The sequence below is a fragment of the Lepidochelys kempii genome, chromosome 5 (genome assembly GCF_965140265.1).
Source record: "Lepidochelys kempii isolate rLepKem1 chromosome 5, rLepKem1.hap2, whole genome shotgun sequence".
In the NCBI taxonomy this organism is placed as follows: domain Eukaryota; kingdom Metazoa; phylum Chordata; order Testudines; family Cheloniidae; genus Lepidochelys; species Lepidochelys kempii.
In genome coordinates this window covers 105,107,659-105,122,858 of record NC_133260.1, presented here as the reverse complement: position 1 = coordinate 105,122,858, position 15,200 = coordinate 105,107,659, and the positions used below count along the sequence as shown (strand labels likewise).

The 15,200-nt window shown below is 41.1% G+C and overlaps 1 protein-coding gene across 16 annotated transcripts in view; it reads right to left on the bottom strand.

Moving 5' to 3' along the window:
* The window catches only part of KDM4C (lysine demethylase 4C), a 440,364-nt gene that overhangs the window by 40,259 nt on the left and 384,905 nt on the right, over positions 1-15,200 (bottom strand). For 15 of the 16 annotated variants that reach the window (XM_073345318.1, XM_073345317.1, XM_073345311.1 and 12 more), the window contains one exon: positions 8,218-8,403. In XM_073345318.1, the coding sequence (XP_073201419.1) occupies positions 8,218-8,403 (186 nt within the window). Of the gene's footprint in view, positions 1-6,658; positions 6,764-8,217; positions 8,404-15,200 lie in introns of all 16 variants that reach the window. The other variant, XR_012159108.1, reaches the window with a different exon arrangement.

The window sequence follows — 15,200 nt, the reverse complement described above, 5'->3', positions numbered from 1 at the left end:
ACATCTGTATCTCATATTGTAAAGTATTATTTGAGCACTTGCACTAAAATTCTCTGTAACTGTAAATCACCAGACAGGAGAGAAGCATTAGCTAATGTGAAATACTAGTCTCCAACAGGTGTTATGTCCTGCCTGACATAAAAAGCACATAAACACAAGATGAAGTATTGTGGAACATCAGAGGACAAAAGACTTTGTTGATTGCTTTCTCCCCCACCATGAAGAGGAGATTTGCAAGTGAGTTCCTTTCATTAGCTGAGTTTGCAACTCAAAGCAGAAGTGGGGAAGGAATAAAAAGTCCTAACAAGGAGGAACTGTATCTTTCTGCTGCTTGGACTCTAAGGAGCAAGGATTACTAAGCATAAGCAAAAGATCCTCAAGTGCTTAGCCTGGATTAGTCCTGAAGGACATATTGAGCTTGCTTATCACAGAAGTTTCTGTTACTTTTCGAAATTTAAGATTGAAACTCATTTGGGTGTAGTGTTGTCTTTCCTGTGAAATATAACATGCAATTGACCTGGGGTAAGTGACTGGTCCTTCTGACTGAGAGTAATCTGAATATTGCTGTGATCTTCAGTGTAAGGTGGGTTTACCTGGGAGGCAAGACAGATCAGAGTACCCAAGGGGACTGTCTGTAATTTCATGTTAAGGCTGTTACTGTTTCTGATGAGTTTACACTTGATAATTGATAGGTGGAATCTAAGTATAGAACTCACAACAATTTGGGGTTTGTGTCCTGTTTCCTAAGAGTTTGCCCTGAGGTTGGCACCCACCGCCTTCAGTCACTGCAGGACAGCTTGACAAGTAGACAAAAAACACTTGGTCTAAAAAGTTCCAGATCATATTTATAGTCAAGGATCATCAAAGCTCTAAGATGTATTCGGTTTGATATGGAAATCTAAGTTTTATTCCACCCTGCCAATTTTACCCCTAGAACTATAGTCCTAATGTGAAAGTGATATTTGAACAGTATGCCTGCTCAGGATTTTTTCCCTTTGGTCTCTGTGCCTCCCCCAAGGTATGCCCCTCGACCACCTAGAGTGCCAGGGGGCCAGGCACAGACAGCACAGAGTTGGCTACATTGGCTTTTTGTCACCCAGGGATTCTTCTACAAAAAGAAAATCCCCCGCAATCCTGTTACAAGAGCTCTCCATTACATTTGTGCTGCAGGAGCATCACAAGAGACACAGAACAGAGGATCAGTTATGGTGGAGCTGTTGCTAAGTTTGTATTCTGTTTTGTACTTTAAGTGGCAGTTCAACTTGCTCATTTTATAGGAAAAATACAGTGTACGTGCTGTAAATTTTAGCACAATGTCTGAGCAAAACCTGAATTTTCTGGGGAGTTTAAAACTAATTAACTGATTTTTTTCAAAGTTCTAATCAATTAAAAATTGCATCCCTCACCTAAAAAAATCTCAGTTTGTATCTCCTGATTTTTGGGGTTCCCCTAGCTGAAACCCTAGGAGATAAGGAGAGTTTGGTTGAGTTATGTATTTATTTTGTTAATTAACAAAAATAATAAAAAATATCACACTTCTTTGTCACAAACGAATCCTTAAGTGCGGCACTTAGCTAATGGAGAACAAAAGTTTGGATAACTAAGATCTTCTAGAAGCAGTAGCTGCTGGTTTGTCAAAGACCAAGAGCTCTTTGAGACTGTTTTATGAAGAACAGTATCTTCAGCATAGGAACAGCTACTGTTCTGAGGATCCTATTCTGGATCCTTCTCTTCATGGCACTGTCCAGCCAGCTCAAGAGCTCCTGGTTTTCATGACAGTAACAGATGCTAATGTTGAAGATCCTGTTTTTCATGAAGATGGTCAGCCAGTGCAGGATCAAGTGTGAATTTGCAGAACAGATAGCAGAAAAAGTCTGGTCTGTTTGCAGTGGTGGGGAATTTGGGTGAAGAGGTGCTAGAAGACTGACATCTACAACCAGTAGGAAAATGTTTTTTCCCAACAACATTTTTGACAAAAACAAAAAATTATTTTTCCAAAGTTTTTCTACAACATTTTTTAAAAGTTTTGCATTCAAACATTGAAAAACAAAATGTTATGGGTTTTGGTAACTGAAAACCACAAGTTTTTGCTAAAAACTGAAACATTTTCAATCAAAAATCGAAACATTTCAACCAGTCAGGTAAAAATCTTTTGAATTTACTGAAAAGTGTTGCTCAAATGGATGGATTTTTTAATTTTTTGTTGTTGAAAACAACAGAACCAATTCTTCTATTTACCACTCCCCTAATTTTGTAAAAATCAACATTTCCCACAGAAATTTCCATTTTGACAAAAAAGCCATTTATCATTTAAAAGAATTTGAACGAAAAATTTCTGCTTTGGTCTACTAGTATCTTTATAACGGCAGAAAGGTTGTGCTGTGTCATCCGAGGTGTCTGGTGGTTGTTCTAGTGGTCAGGTGTGTGTCTCTGGATGGAGGAGTAGAGGGTATGTACTGTTAGATGTTTTTCATTTCCTTGCTTTTGTGGTTTTGGATTAGGTATGTTATAGTACAGAGCAATCTTACCTTACCCACACTGTGTGGATTTATGTACATAAAGGTTTTTTTCTGGGCAACCATATACATATATCAGGCTCCTTATCCCCTTTCCTCTCTTCTTGCACATCCACAGAAGGACCAGGAGCAATCACAACATAAAAATTCACATATGGTTCACTATTGCAGCTGTATACTAAACTTCCCTTCCCGCCTCTACATTTTTATGGCCTGATCCTGCATTCCAAGCCCACTTAACATTCACTGATTTCAATGGGATCTTTAGTTATGCAAGGTATGGAGATCTAGCCCACAATGACTAGCTCTCCTTAGAGCATGAGCTATAGGATCTGTTGTCTGAAACGAATGTGCCCCTTTCAGGAGTCTGATTTGTCTTGTATACCCCAATTTTCACTTCACTTAAAAACTACTTGCTTACAAAATCAGGCATAAAAATACAAAAGTGTCACAACACACTGTTACTGAAATATTGCTTACTTCCTCATTTTTACCATATAATTATAAAATACATTGATTGGAATATAACTATTGGACTTACATTTCAGTGTGATACTTGAGCCTCTTTTTCACTTGTGAGCCTTGTCTGAAGCTCTGGGCTGCAGACATGTCTGAAGCTCTGGGCTGCAGACATGTCTGAAGCTCTGGGCTGCAGACATGTCTGAAGCTCTGGGCTGCAGACATGTCTGAAGCTCTGGGCTGCAGACATGTCTGAAGCTCTGGGCTGAAGTATGAGCCCCACCGCCCAGAGTTGAAGCATGTAACTTAGCTTTCACTGGGTTCCCTGTGGTGCAGGGCCCCGGCCAATTGCCATGCTTGCCACCCCTAATGCCAGCCCTGCACTTGCAACTCCCCTAAACCCCCTCTGAGGATCGCAACCCCCAGGTTGAGAAACACTGATCTGGATGAGTTGAGTTGAGACTTCTACCTACCCCCGGAGGCACACGTACCTCTGGCTGAGAACCATGGTCTTAAAGTAATCCCAAAAGGTTGGTTATCTTTATTTAAAACATATTAATCTCTGAGATCCGAAAAGGAATCTTAACAGGAAAAATGAGTCAGCTGAGGCTTTTCTGCTTTTATATATGCACATAAATAATATAAAACATTACTAAGTCAATTGTTCAGTCATCTCAACTTTCACAGCCGTGATGAGAACTGCCCATGCAACGATATTTTCAAATTTACATATGCAAAATAATACATTGTTTCTATGAAAAAATATGAAACGACCAATTTTGCACACAAAATTTATTGCAAGCAAACCAGTATTCGTGTGTGCAGAATGGGTTACAGCACAGATGTGTGTTCCTTTCAGCATGCAATTACCCAGTCTACATGATGAAATACCTGCTTGCACACCTAAAAGGAGCATCCATACAATTTTGGCAGGCACAGTATTACTGCTCGTATTTGAAAATTTGGCCCACAAAGCAAAAGATTTTGAAAATGCAGCACAACATATAAAAGTCCAAAGTCAATTTATTTTTACTACATTTTGAAACACTATATATGTACTGGTATTACTTTCCCACCTACCTTCTCCATCTCTATTTAGCATAAAATACAAGCCAAATTTTCCAGTGGTTGATATTAAAACTGTAATCTAGGAAGAAATAACCATGATGATTCAGAAAGACTGTGACCCCCAGTCAGAAAAGTTTATGAGACCATTGTGATAAATAATCTGGACATAATTTGTTGGCAACTACAGTGCTAAATAATTCAGACTCAAAACAAAATTTCAGCATTGCAGTGGGTGGAGGCTTGACACCTCAGGTTAAGGGATATATTAACATTATGCAGTAAAGTAAGTGTGTGTATGTGTGTGTGAGAGTGTGTGTGTGTGAGAGAGTGTGTGTGTGTGAGAGAATAGGCTTTTGGTCAAGCAACCTCCCTAATTTACATATTACAAAACCATGTTAGATAATTGTCACATCCCCTCCTCCAACCTAAATAAAAAATGAACTCTTATTTTTCTTTCAACCTCGACCTAGGTAATAACAAACAACTCTCATAATGCATTTTGGGACAACTTTATTAAGATAACACCAGCTAATTATTGTTTTGCTTTCTCCATGAGCAGAGATAGTGGCATCCTGTCATATGTGTCGTTTATTCAATAGCTGAATATCTGTACAGATTTGCTCTTGCTGACATATTCTATTTTTTAAATCTCTATTCTATTCTGTTTAAAATTGCAAAACTAGTTTAAAAAATCAGTGCTCATTGTTTAATTATTTTGCTTTCAAACAATACAATTTAAGTTAAAGTGATGGACAAACAAGAAAGGTTCATTATGAACAGAGAAGTCCTGCTATGCCAAATGGCAAAAGGCAGTGTAATTTCCGCATGAAAGGATAGCTAATTGAAAGGATAAAGATCTAATAAGAAAATTAATGGTGAACAAACTTTTGAAAGTTTGGAGATTTGATTAGATTAATTATCCAAAAGATAGGATATCAAACCAAAGCATATACAAACTTATGTCAACCTTCCTTGCCTCAAAATCATGTTAAAATTACACAAGGAAAGGCTCTCATAGTATTTTTGATATTTCCAAGATTTTGTCCAATAAAGCACACACAAAAATAGCCTACCTTTGCCTGGTGTTTTTTGGTTCTGGCCACAAAAAATAAGCCAACCGACCCAAACTCCTCCTGTAAAGGTATATTGTTGGCTCTGAGTTTTGGGAAAGATTGGATTGATTTTTATTTTTTTTTCCAAGCCAGTCTGACCATGCATCCCATACACTTCATAAGTGGTTGTGCAAGATGCTGTTTCTCAATGTCATTTTTATTTTTCCTTTAATAACACCAAATATAGATCAAGAAAATCATTGGGGGGGAAATAAAGGATTTTTGTGGGAGTCAATTTTATCATAATAGTGTTGTATCAGACTAACATTTGTTTTGGCTTCTAGAGCACAAAATAATTATCATTTAACAATTGTTTACAGCGCCCTAGTTTAAATGTATGCCAATAAAGTATACTGATAAATTGCAGATGTAATATAATCTGTGCTGTGTATGTTAGATAGACAAGACAGAGAGATAGAAAATGTGAATGCTACATGTTCCACCTTACTTTACTAACAATTTACAGGCGTTATTATTATTAGCATTATTAATAAATATTTATATTATGGAAGCAGGCAAAAGACCCAAGTCAGGATGGGGGGGGGGGGCTCATTGTGCTGGGTGCTGTACAAACATAGAAAAAAGATTATCTGTGCCCTGACAGGCTTACAATCCAGAGGGGAAAAAAGGCATAAGTGAATGATATGCTTTGTTAGTGTGGCTGTTTACTCTAGATGCCTCAGTAACAGAAAGGCACAGACGAATTAGATAGAGTTCAGAAAAAAACAAAATATGAGTAAGGAGCAGTAAGTAATGACTTAGAAAAAATAAGTATAAAACCACCAAACAACTGAAGCTGCCAAAAAAAGGAGACCTCAGCCAGTGCAAAAACTGGAGGGCAGACACAGCTGCAAAAAGGTGGTGTTGGTCAGCTTCGCAGAACTGACTCACCCCCTTGGAATGTAAGGGCGAAAGGCTTTAAAGCTTCAAGCTCTGGTGTTGCAAACCCCTTTCTCCACGCAGCAGGCAAGGCAGCACCCACCCTCCCTCCCCTTGAGGTGTGATTATCAGGTGGGTTTGAACCTGCTGTGGGCATTGTGCTAGTCACTACATTTTAGGGGGAGCTGGGAAGATATTTTTTCCCTTACCACGATATTGGCTTCGGTGGAGAGGGTTTTTTTTTGCCTTCCCCACAGCGGGTATTAGGGAAGACCTATTATGGTGAGCACAAAAGGCGTGGTAGGTTATATGTTGCAAATTATTTGGTAAGTGTGGGGCAGATGTCCAGTGCATAGGGAAGGCATCCAGTGCCCAGATAAATGGCCTGGTAAAGGACTTAAAAAGGAGGTGCTGGTTAAAGAAACGGAATGGTGTGGGGCTTGGGGCTCCTGTGGTTGGAACAGCAAGGAGCCAACCCCCCTTTCTTATAGCCCATCTTACCCCTCCCACGAGGTGGGGTGGATGGTAAGGTCCCAGGAATGGATTTGCTGGAGGGACCTGGATGGAAAAAGAGGGGAAGTTGGGGAAAGCCTAACCGGGTAATTGAAAATAAACAGGGTTTACCTGCACTGTACACTTTTATCTGCCGGGTAGTCCCAAACATCTAATAATAACGTTGCAGTCTGATTAAATCCATATCAAGTGTCTCCTGTCCTTCTTTCGGTACAGCTGGACAACAAAATAGTTATAGAAAAACTATGCAATTACAAAGAGAGATGGTGATAGGAATAGATTGTCTGTTCAAAGAGTTGTACACCATTTAAGGAAAGGAACTGATAAGCATGGTACAGGAGGTATAACTAGGAGTAATAGGATGAAATTGATAGAAGGAATATTCAGCCTAGACCACAGAAAAATCTTCCTGACAGAGAGTTCTATTTGACTGAAGAATAGTCTCCCATGGGAAATGATGGAAGTCCCATTGGTTGAGACACTGAAAACTATACTGGAGAAAATGCCAGAAAATGTTCTGTAAGGCCAGTCTTGTACTCGCTGTGGATGGACTAAACTAGTGGATCATGAACCCCAAGAGAGTCAAGGAAAGCATTCGGAGAGGTTCTCTGGTGTTGAAAATGTTATTACAATCTAAAGCAAACAAAATCTTGCTCTTCACTTCCTGCACACCCATCCGCTCTGAGGTCAAGTATTCTCAGTCAACTTCTCAAAACACAAAATAAACAGATTATATAGATTTATCATTGCTATCAATGACACATTTATGTTCATAGTAAATGTAAGGAGGGAGGGCTGAAAAAATTTGACTTTGAATGAGGGGTCACCAACAAGAAAAGGTTGAAAAACACTGGATTAAATGATCAAATAGGTATTTTCCATCCCTAGATTCTATTATATATTTCTTCTGTCTGAACAATGTTAAGGAATAATTCAAATATAATTTAAAAACTACAGAATGGTTAAGCATCTCCATTAGAAGTGACAGAAATCAAGTGGAACAAAATGCATTAAGATCTACAAGACAGTTAATGACAGTATTGTGAATGAAGTATACATCACAGCTAACATTAACGGCTCTTTCTCAGCATTGATGGAAACTTCTGGCATTGTCACAAAGAATATGGAGTTCTACTCATACTTTGTATAACTATTGTCAGTCAGTACTGAAATTTTGGAAGGACATTTGCAAGGTTTTATTGGGAATGCTGAATAAGTATGTTATATGTGCAATATTTTTATATTGGATATTCATAATATTTAATCTGGATTTTTGTAATAAATGTGGGTATTTGTACTACACTGAAAATTTAAAAAAGGAGACTGTATTGATTTATTGTGGTGGTGAATCTATACATACTGTAATGGTCCTAATGGAAAAGTATGCCAGGCCTATCAACCACCGTTTGAGTACCAACATTTCTCCAAGCTCCAGACATAAGGAGAAACTGTCAAAATATAATGACCTGCTGTATATGAAAAGAATATAGATGGAGCAATCTTTTAAACATAAGCCATTTATAGATTCCTTCCTTCATTTTCCCTAGACAGCTAAGTAAATTCCTGCCTTAATTACACTTTTAGAATGCAAAGACTATCCACAGCATATTTTATTTTTTGTTTAAAAAAAAAGAAAAAGAAAGGAAGAAAGAAAGGATAAAATTCCTTACCACATTCTGATTGATCTTGTGTCTGAAACATGTGATGTAGACAACATAAGGCCAGTCATCAGGCTCCATCAGCACCCCTGCAGCATGGGCACAGGTAACATGGAAGGAAGCTGGACAACGCCCATAAGAACACTGTATGCAGGCACCAGAAAATTTCTTCATTCTCTGTCTACAGAAGATACATTTCTGTATGAACAAAACAGAACAGAATGTCAACTAAACTACTGTGATTCAGCTAATTTCCACGTTTTATTGACTACAGCTAAGCTGTACTGAAAAAGAACAAACTTTTCTGAACTGCAAATTAAGCTTGCAGTATGCTGTAACTTTAAGTCAGCATTTTTGTCCTTCTTTATGGACATACAAAGAGTTAATGGTTTTGGTGCCATAGTGGGGCTTCTGGTATGTGGTTGATCATTATTAATCGTTTTGATTCTAAATCCCATGCACTGCCCTACAAACCAACACTTACTCCCAAAGTGAGCAAATTGAGAATCTGCTAACATAATTCTTCAAAAATAACCATTATGTGTGACAATAAAACTAAACTTCGTACACCATGTTATGTTCCTGTGTGTTCAAAATAGGCATTGGGGGATGGGAGAAATGAGACACAGGCTCTGCCTCGCTGAATAAAACAATTTGTCCATGAAGTCTGGTATCCTACTGCCAGAAATAGCCAATAACCAATATGTCAGATGGAGAAATACTCCATTACTGTGTATTGCCAATTGTGTAAGACTGTACATGGGGATATAGCTTTCTTTCTTTCTTACCCTCATCATAGCTTATAAAACAAGAAATATGTTATTGATCATAATATTTTAAAATCCACTCACACTATTTTACCCAACAGCCTTAGCAGTAGTGAATTCCACAATCTGACTATGTGGTGTTGAAGTACTGATTCCTTTCATCACTCTAAATTTAACCAATAGTTTTTACAAAGCAACTCACTGAAGTGTCATCAGTGAACTTCACCAACTCAACATAGTATGATGGATTGCCTTGAATTTATGTAACTGTCACAGCAAAGGCTGCGAGAGTAGTGAATTTGTTGGTTCAGGTCATCCTCTCAAGTAAAGTTAGAATACAAAGCATGAGCAGAATAAGGAAGTGAACCCATAATGTTCAGTGCGTCATAGGAGTAAAACACTGTAAAATTAATACATTGGTCTTATAAGCCTTTCATCCAAAGATTTCAAAATGCTTTACAAATATTTAAGTACCCCTTCAAGGAAAGTATTATTATTCACATTAAATGGAGAGGGAAACAGATACAGAAAGGTTAAATGACTTTCCCAAGCCCGCACAGTAATGGGATCAGCACTCAGGACTTTCTACCTCCCAGTTGCTTATTTAACTCATTAGACCCCCTTTTAATGTAATTTCCCAAACTTTAAAAAACTTAAAAATTGAAAAACAAAAATTTCATCCTGTGTAATCGTACTGACTCCCCACAGGGTCAGCAGCAGGGGTGGGATACATGTTCAGTACGGGACTTTTATAATAATTTCAGAGCCTTCTGCCCCCGTGCCTCGAGCCTATCTATGTCCCTTTCCACTCTTATATTCCCCTGCCAAGTCACTGCTCTTGTCCCTTCCTCCCCACTGTTATCCTCTCTGGCACCTGCCTGCCTCTAAAATCAACTCCTGCTCCTGCCCAGTCTCTAGCTTTTGCCCATGCCCCCTTTGCTCCTATGCTACCCCACTCAACAGTTCCTGTCCTTGCCGCTTGCTCCTATCTTCTCCCATCATCGGCTCCTGTCTTTCTATCCCATCACTCTGCTTCTGTCCCTCTAGGCACCAGCAAGGGGTGCAGTGACAGCAAAGGAGAGACAGTCTCCCTGCTCTCAGTTCTGGTGGCAAGTATCTAAGCAACCCCCAGCTTTGAGCAATTGCAGGGAAAGTCCTGTTCAGCCCCTGGCTGATATGAAATGGAACATGCTCAGCTGTTCTGTGACTATGATGCATCCAGAGTCTGGTTGGCATGTAAGAAGTGTGAGAGGATGGCAAATGCTCCAGAGAATTTAGCTGCCAAACTCTACTAAGCCTTTACTGAGAATGTGTGAAGTGGAATTTTTCAGAGGCCTATAACTTGGCCAAATGTGGGCAGATTTTCACGGGGATGGCAAAAGGCACGTACCTGACACAGGGAGGTCACCCTGAAAAATTTCAAATCCTTGCTAGTAAGCATGGAAGTGCTAGAGCTTTTCAACAGAGTGGTTGTGAGAATATTTTAAACATGAGCATAACCATGTATTTTCCCTCATCTTGTTCTCTGAAATGGCTACACCATTATTGCTGAAACTTAAAAAAAGCAGCAGCAGCAGCTCAGTTGAGAAATCTGGCATTTGTGCCCAAATGGTTAAAATTTGGCGAAGTTCTAACTAATTGAACAAAGGGTCTTATAATTTGAAGTGTTGGGCAACTGTACGTATAAGCAGCACTACCTGCCCCACCTATACCATCCACACCAAATTGTTCTATAGTCAGCATTTTAGGAAGGTAACAAGAACCAAGACACTAAGAAATTATAAGATGAACTATTGTATATGTTTGTACAACAAATTATAAAAATGTCCTATGCAAAACAAAGAAAATAATTAACTCAGAAAGTACATAGTGTTATACAGTAACTCCCCACTTAACGTCCTCTTGCTTAATGTTGTTTCGATCTTACGTCCCTGCTCAATTACAGAACATGCTCCATTTAAAGTTGTGCAATGCTTCGCTATAACGTTGTTTGGCTGCCTGCTTTGTCCACAGCTGGCAGCCCCCCCATCAGCTCCCCTATGCCCCCCCACAGCACCTCCCACCTGCCAGCAGATCCCGTGGATCAGCGCCTTCCCCTCCTCCCCCGCCTCCTGGCCAGGGCAATCAGCTGGCTTGCAGCATTCAGGAGGGAGGGGGAGGAGCGAGGACTCGGCGCGCAGGCTCCCCATCCCTCCCCTGCCTCCCAAATGCTGCAAACCAGATTGCCCCAGGCAGGAGGTGGGGGAGGAGGGGGAAGGCTGCGTGCCGAATCCCTGCTCCTCCCCTGGCCCTCTTGCCCCCTGAACGCCGCAAGCCAGCTGACTGTCGTCGGCGGGGGGAGGGGAAGGGAAGAGTGAGGATACGGCATGCGGAGTAAGGGGGGGGAGAAGAAGCGGGTTAAGGGTTAAGGGAGGGGACTTGGGGGAAGGGGTGGAGTGCGCGGGCCAAGGGTTGAGCCGCCCCGCCCCTGGTGCTTGCAGAGTAGGGGAAGCTGCCACTGCTGCTGTGCAACGTGCTTCTCCTAGCCTACAGCACCTTCTGCCTCCTTGCCTGCCTGATTGCCTCCAGTGCCAGTGGGCTGTGCCTGTGTGGGGTAAGGCGAGGGCACCTCCCAATTATAGCACTGTACTGTATTTTATGGCAAAAAACAATTTCCCTGGAATCTAACCCCCGCTATTTACATTCATTCTTATGAGAGGTTTCAGAGTAGCAGCCGTGTTAGTCTGTATTCGCAAAAAGAAAAGGAGAACTTGTGGCACCTTAGAGACGAACCAATTTATCTGAGCATAAGCTTTCGTGAGCTACAGCTCACTTCATCGGATGCATAAAGTGGAAAATACAGTGAGGAAATTTATATACACACAGACCATGAAAAAATGGTGTTTATCATACACCTTGTAAGGAGAGTGATCAACTAAGATGAGCTATTACCAGCAGGAGAGTAGGGTGGGGGGAGACAAAACCTTTTGAAGTGATAATCAAGGTGGGCCATTTCCAGCATATTTCCAGGAGTTAACAAGAACGTCTGCAGAATAGTGTGGGAGGGGGAGAAATAAACAAGTGAAAATAGTTTTACTTTGTATAATGACTCAACCACTCCCAGTCTCTATTCAAGCCTAAGTTAATTGTATGCAATTTGCAAATTAATTCCAATTCAGCAGTCTCTCGTTGGAGTCTGTTTTCGAAGTTTTTTGGTTGAAGAATAGTCACTTTTAGATCAGAAATTGAGTGACCAGAGAGATGGAAGTGTTCTCCGACTGGTATATGAATGTTATAAGTCTTGACATCCGATTTGTGTCCATTTATTCTTTTACGTAGAGACTGTCCAGTTTGACCAATGTACATGGCAGAGGGGCACTGCTGGCACATATCACATTGGTAGATGTGCAGGTGAACGAGCCTTTGATAGCGTGGCTGATGTGATTAGGCCCTATGATGGTGTCCCCTGAATAGATATGTGGGCACTGTTGGCAACGGGCTTTGTTGCAAGGATAGGTTGCTGGGTTAGTGGTTCTGTTGTGTGGTGTGTGGTTGTTGGTGAGTATTTGCTTCAGGTTGGGAGGCTGTCTGTAGGCAAGGACTGGCCTGTCTCCCAAGATTTGTGAGAGTGATGGGTTGTCCTTCAGGATAGGCTGTAGATCCTTGATAATGCGTGGGAGAGGTTTTAGTTGGGGGCTGAAGGTGACGGCTAGTGGCATTGTTATTTTCTTTGTTGGACCTGACCTATAGTAGGTAACTTCTGGGTACTCTTCTGGCTCTGTCAATCTGTTTCTTCATTTCAGCAGGTGGGTATTGTAGTTGTAAGAATGCTTGATAGAGATCTTGTAGGTGTTTGTCTCTGTCTGAGGGGTTGGAGCAAATGCGGTTGTATCGTAGAGCTTGGCTGTAGACAATGGACTGTGTGGTGTGGTCTGGGTGAAAGCTGGAGGCATGTAGGTAGGAATAGTGATCAGTAGGTTTCCGGTACAGGGTGGTGTTTATGTGACCATTGCTTATTAACACTGTAGTGTCCAGGAAGTGGATCTCTTGTGTGGACTGGTCCAGGCTGAGGTTGATGGTGGGATGGAAATTGTTGAAATCATGGTGGAATTCCTCAAGGGCTTCTTTTCCATGGGTCCAGATGATGAAGATGTCATCAACATAGCGCAAGTAGAGTAGAGGCATTAGCGGACGAGAGCTGAGGAAGTGTTGTTCTAAGTCAGCCATAAAAATGTTGGCATACTGTGGGGCCATGCCGGGAATCCAAAGCAGTGCTGCTGATTTGAAGGTATACATTGTCCCCAAATGTGAAATAGTTATGGGTGAGGACAAAGTCACAAAGTGCAGCCACCAGGTTAGCCGTGACATTATCAGGGAAAGTGTTCCTGATGGCTTGTAGTCCATCTTTCTGTGGAATGTTGGTGTAGAGGGCTTCTACATCCATAGTAGCCAGGATGGTGTTTTCAGGAAGATCACCGATCGATTGTAGTTTCCTCAGGAAGTCAGTGGTGTCTCGAAGACAACTGGGAGTGCTGGTAGCGTAGGGCCTGAAGGGGGAGTCTACATAGCCAGACAATCCTGCTGTCAGGGTGCCAATGCCTGAGATGATGGGGCGCCCAGGATTTCCAGGTTTATGGATCTTGGGTAGCAGATAGAATACCCCAGGTTGGGGTTCCAGGGGTGTGTCTGTGCGGATTTGTTCTTGTGCTTTTTCAGGGAGTTTCTTGAGCAAATGCTGTAGTTTCTTTTGGTAACCCTCAGTGGGATCAGAGGGTAATGGCTTGTAGAAAGTGGTGTTGGAGAGCTGCCGAGCAGCCTCTTGTTCATATTCCGACCTATTCATGATGACAACAGCACCTCCTTTGTCAGCCCTTTTGATTATGATGTCAGAGTTGTTTCTGAGGCTGTGGATGGCATTGTGTTCTGCGCGGCTGAGGTTATGGGGCAAGTGATGCTGCTTTTCCACAATTTCAGCCCGTGCACATTGGCAGAAGCACTCTATGTAGAAGTCCAGTCTGCTGTTTCGACCTTCAGGAGGAGTCCACCTAGAATCCTTCTTTTTGTAGTGTTGGTAGGAAGGTCTCTGTGGATTAGTATGTTGTTCAGAGGTGTGTTGGAAATATTCCTTGAGTCAGAGACGTCGAAAATAGGATTCTTGGTTACCACAGAACTGTATCATGTTCGTGGGGGTGGAGGGGCAGAAGGAGAGGCCCCGAGATAGGACAGATTCTTCCGCTGGGCTAAGAGTATAGTTGGATAGATTAACAATATTGCTGGGTGGGTTAAGGGAACCATTGCTGTGGCCCCTTGTGGCATGTAGTAGTTTAGATAATTTAGTGTCCTTTTTCTTTTGTAGAGAAGCAAAGTGTATGTTGTAAATGGCTTGTCTAGTTTTTAGTAAAGTCCAGCCACGAGGAAGTTTGTGTGGAAGGTTGTTTTTTATGAGAGTATCCAGTTTTGAGAGCTCATTCTTAATCTTTCCCTGTTTGCTGTAGAGGATGTTGATCAGGTGGTTCCACAGTTTCTTTGAGAGCGTGTGGCACAAGCTGTCAGCATAGTCTGTGTAGACTGTAATGGATTTTTTACCTTCAATCCTTTTGGTATGATTCCATCTGTTTGCATTTGGAAAGGAAGATGTCTGTCTGTATCTGTATGAGTTTTTTCATGAAGTTGATAGATTTCCACTCCATACAGATAAATGCAGTGCCTTGCATAATGACAGGTTTCAGAGTAGCAGCCGTGTTAGTCTGTATTAGCAAAAAGAAAAGGAGTACTTGTGGCACCTTAGAGACTAACCAATTTATTTGAGCATAAGCTTTCGTGAGCCGCATTTTTCAAGAACATAACTACAACGTTAAGTGAGGAGTTACTATAATTAATTGGTTCATGCATCAAAAAAAGGGTTGAATTAAAATTAGCTATTCTACATAACATGAGTCACATGGTTTGCCAGACTCTCTCTGCTTCAAGAGATGGAAGAGCTGAGAAACATGAAATGAAAGACATGGGAGAACTCTGACCCCACAAGTTCAGGAGGATTTGGAAACGTGCTTTGGAAAACAGAGACATTGGGACAGGATAATAGCCAAATGATAAAGTCAAAAGAGATCCAAAAGAAGGCGTAGTGGCTGAGATATCAGTAGACTTGGCCAAATCAATACAGATTAAAATAAGAACTTTACCCAAACTATTTTTTAGGTTTAAAAATTCACTGAGGTTCACCTCTTCCCCTCTTTTTGATCCCTTAAT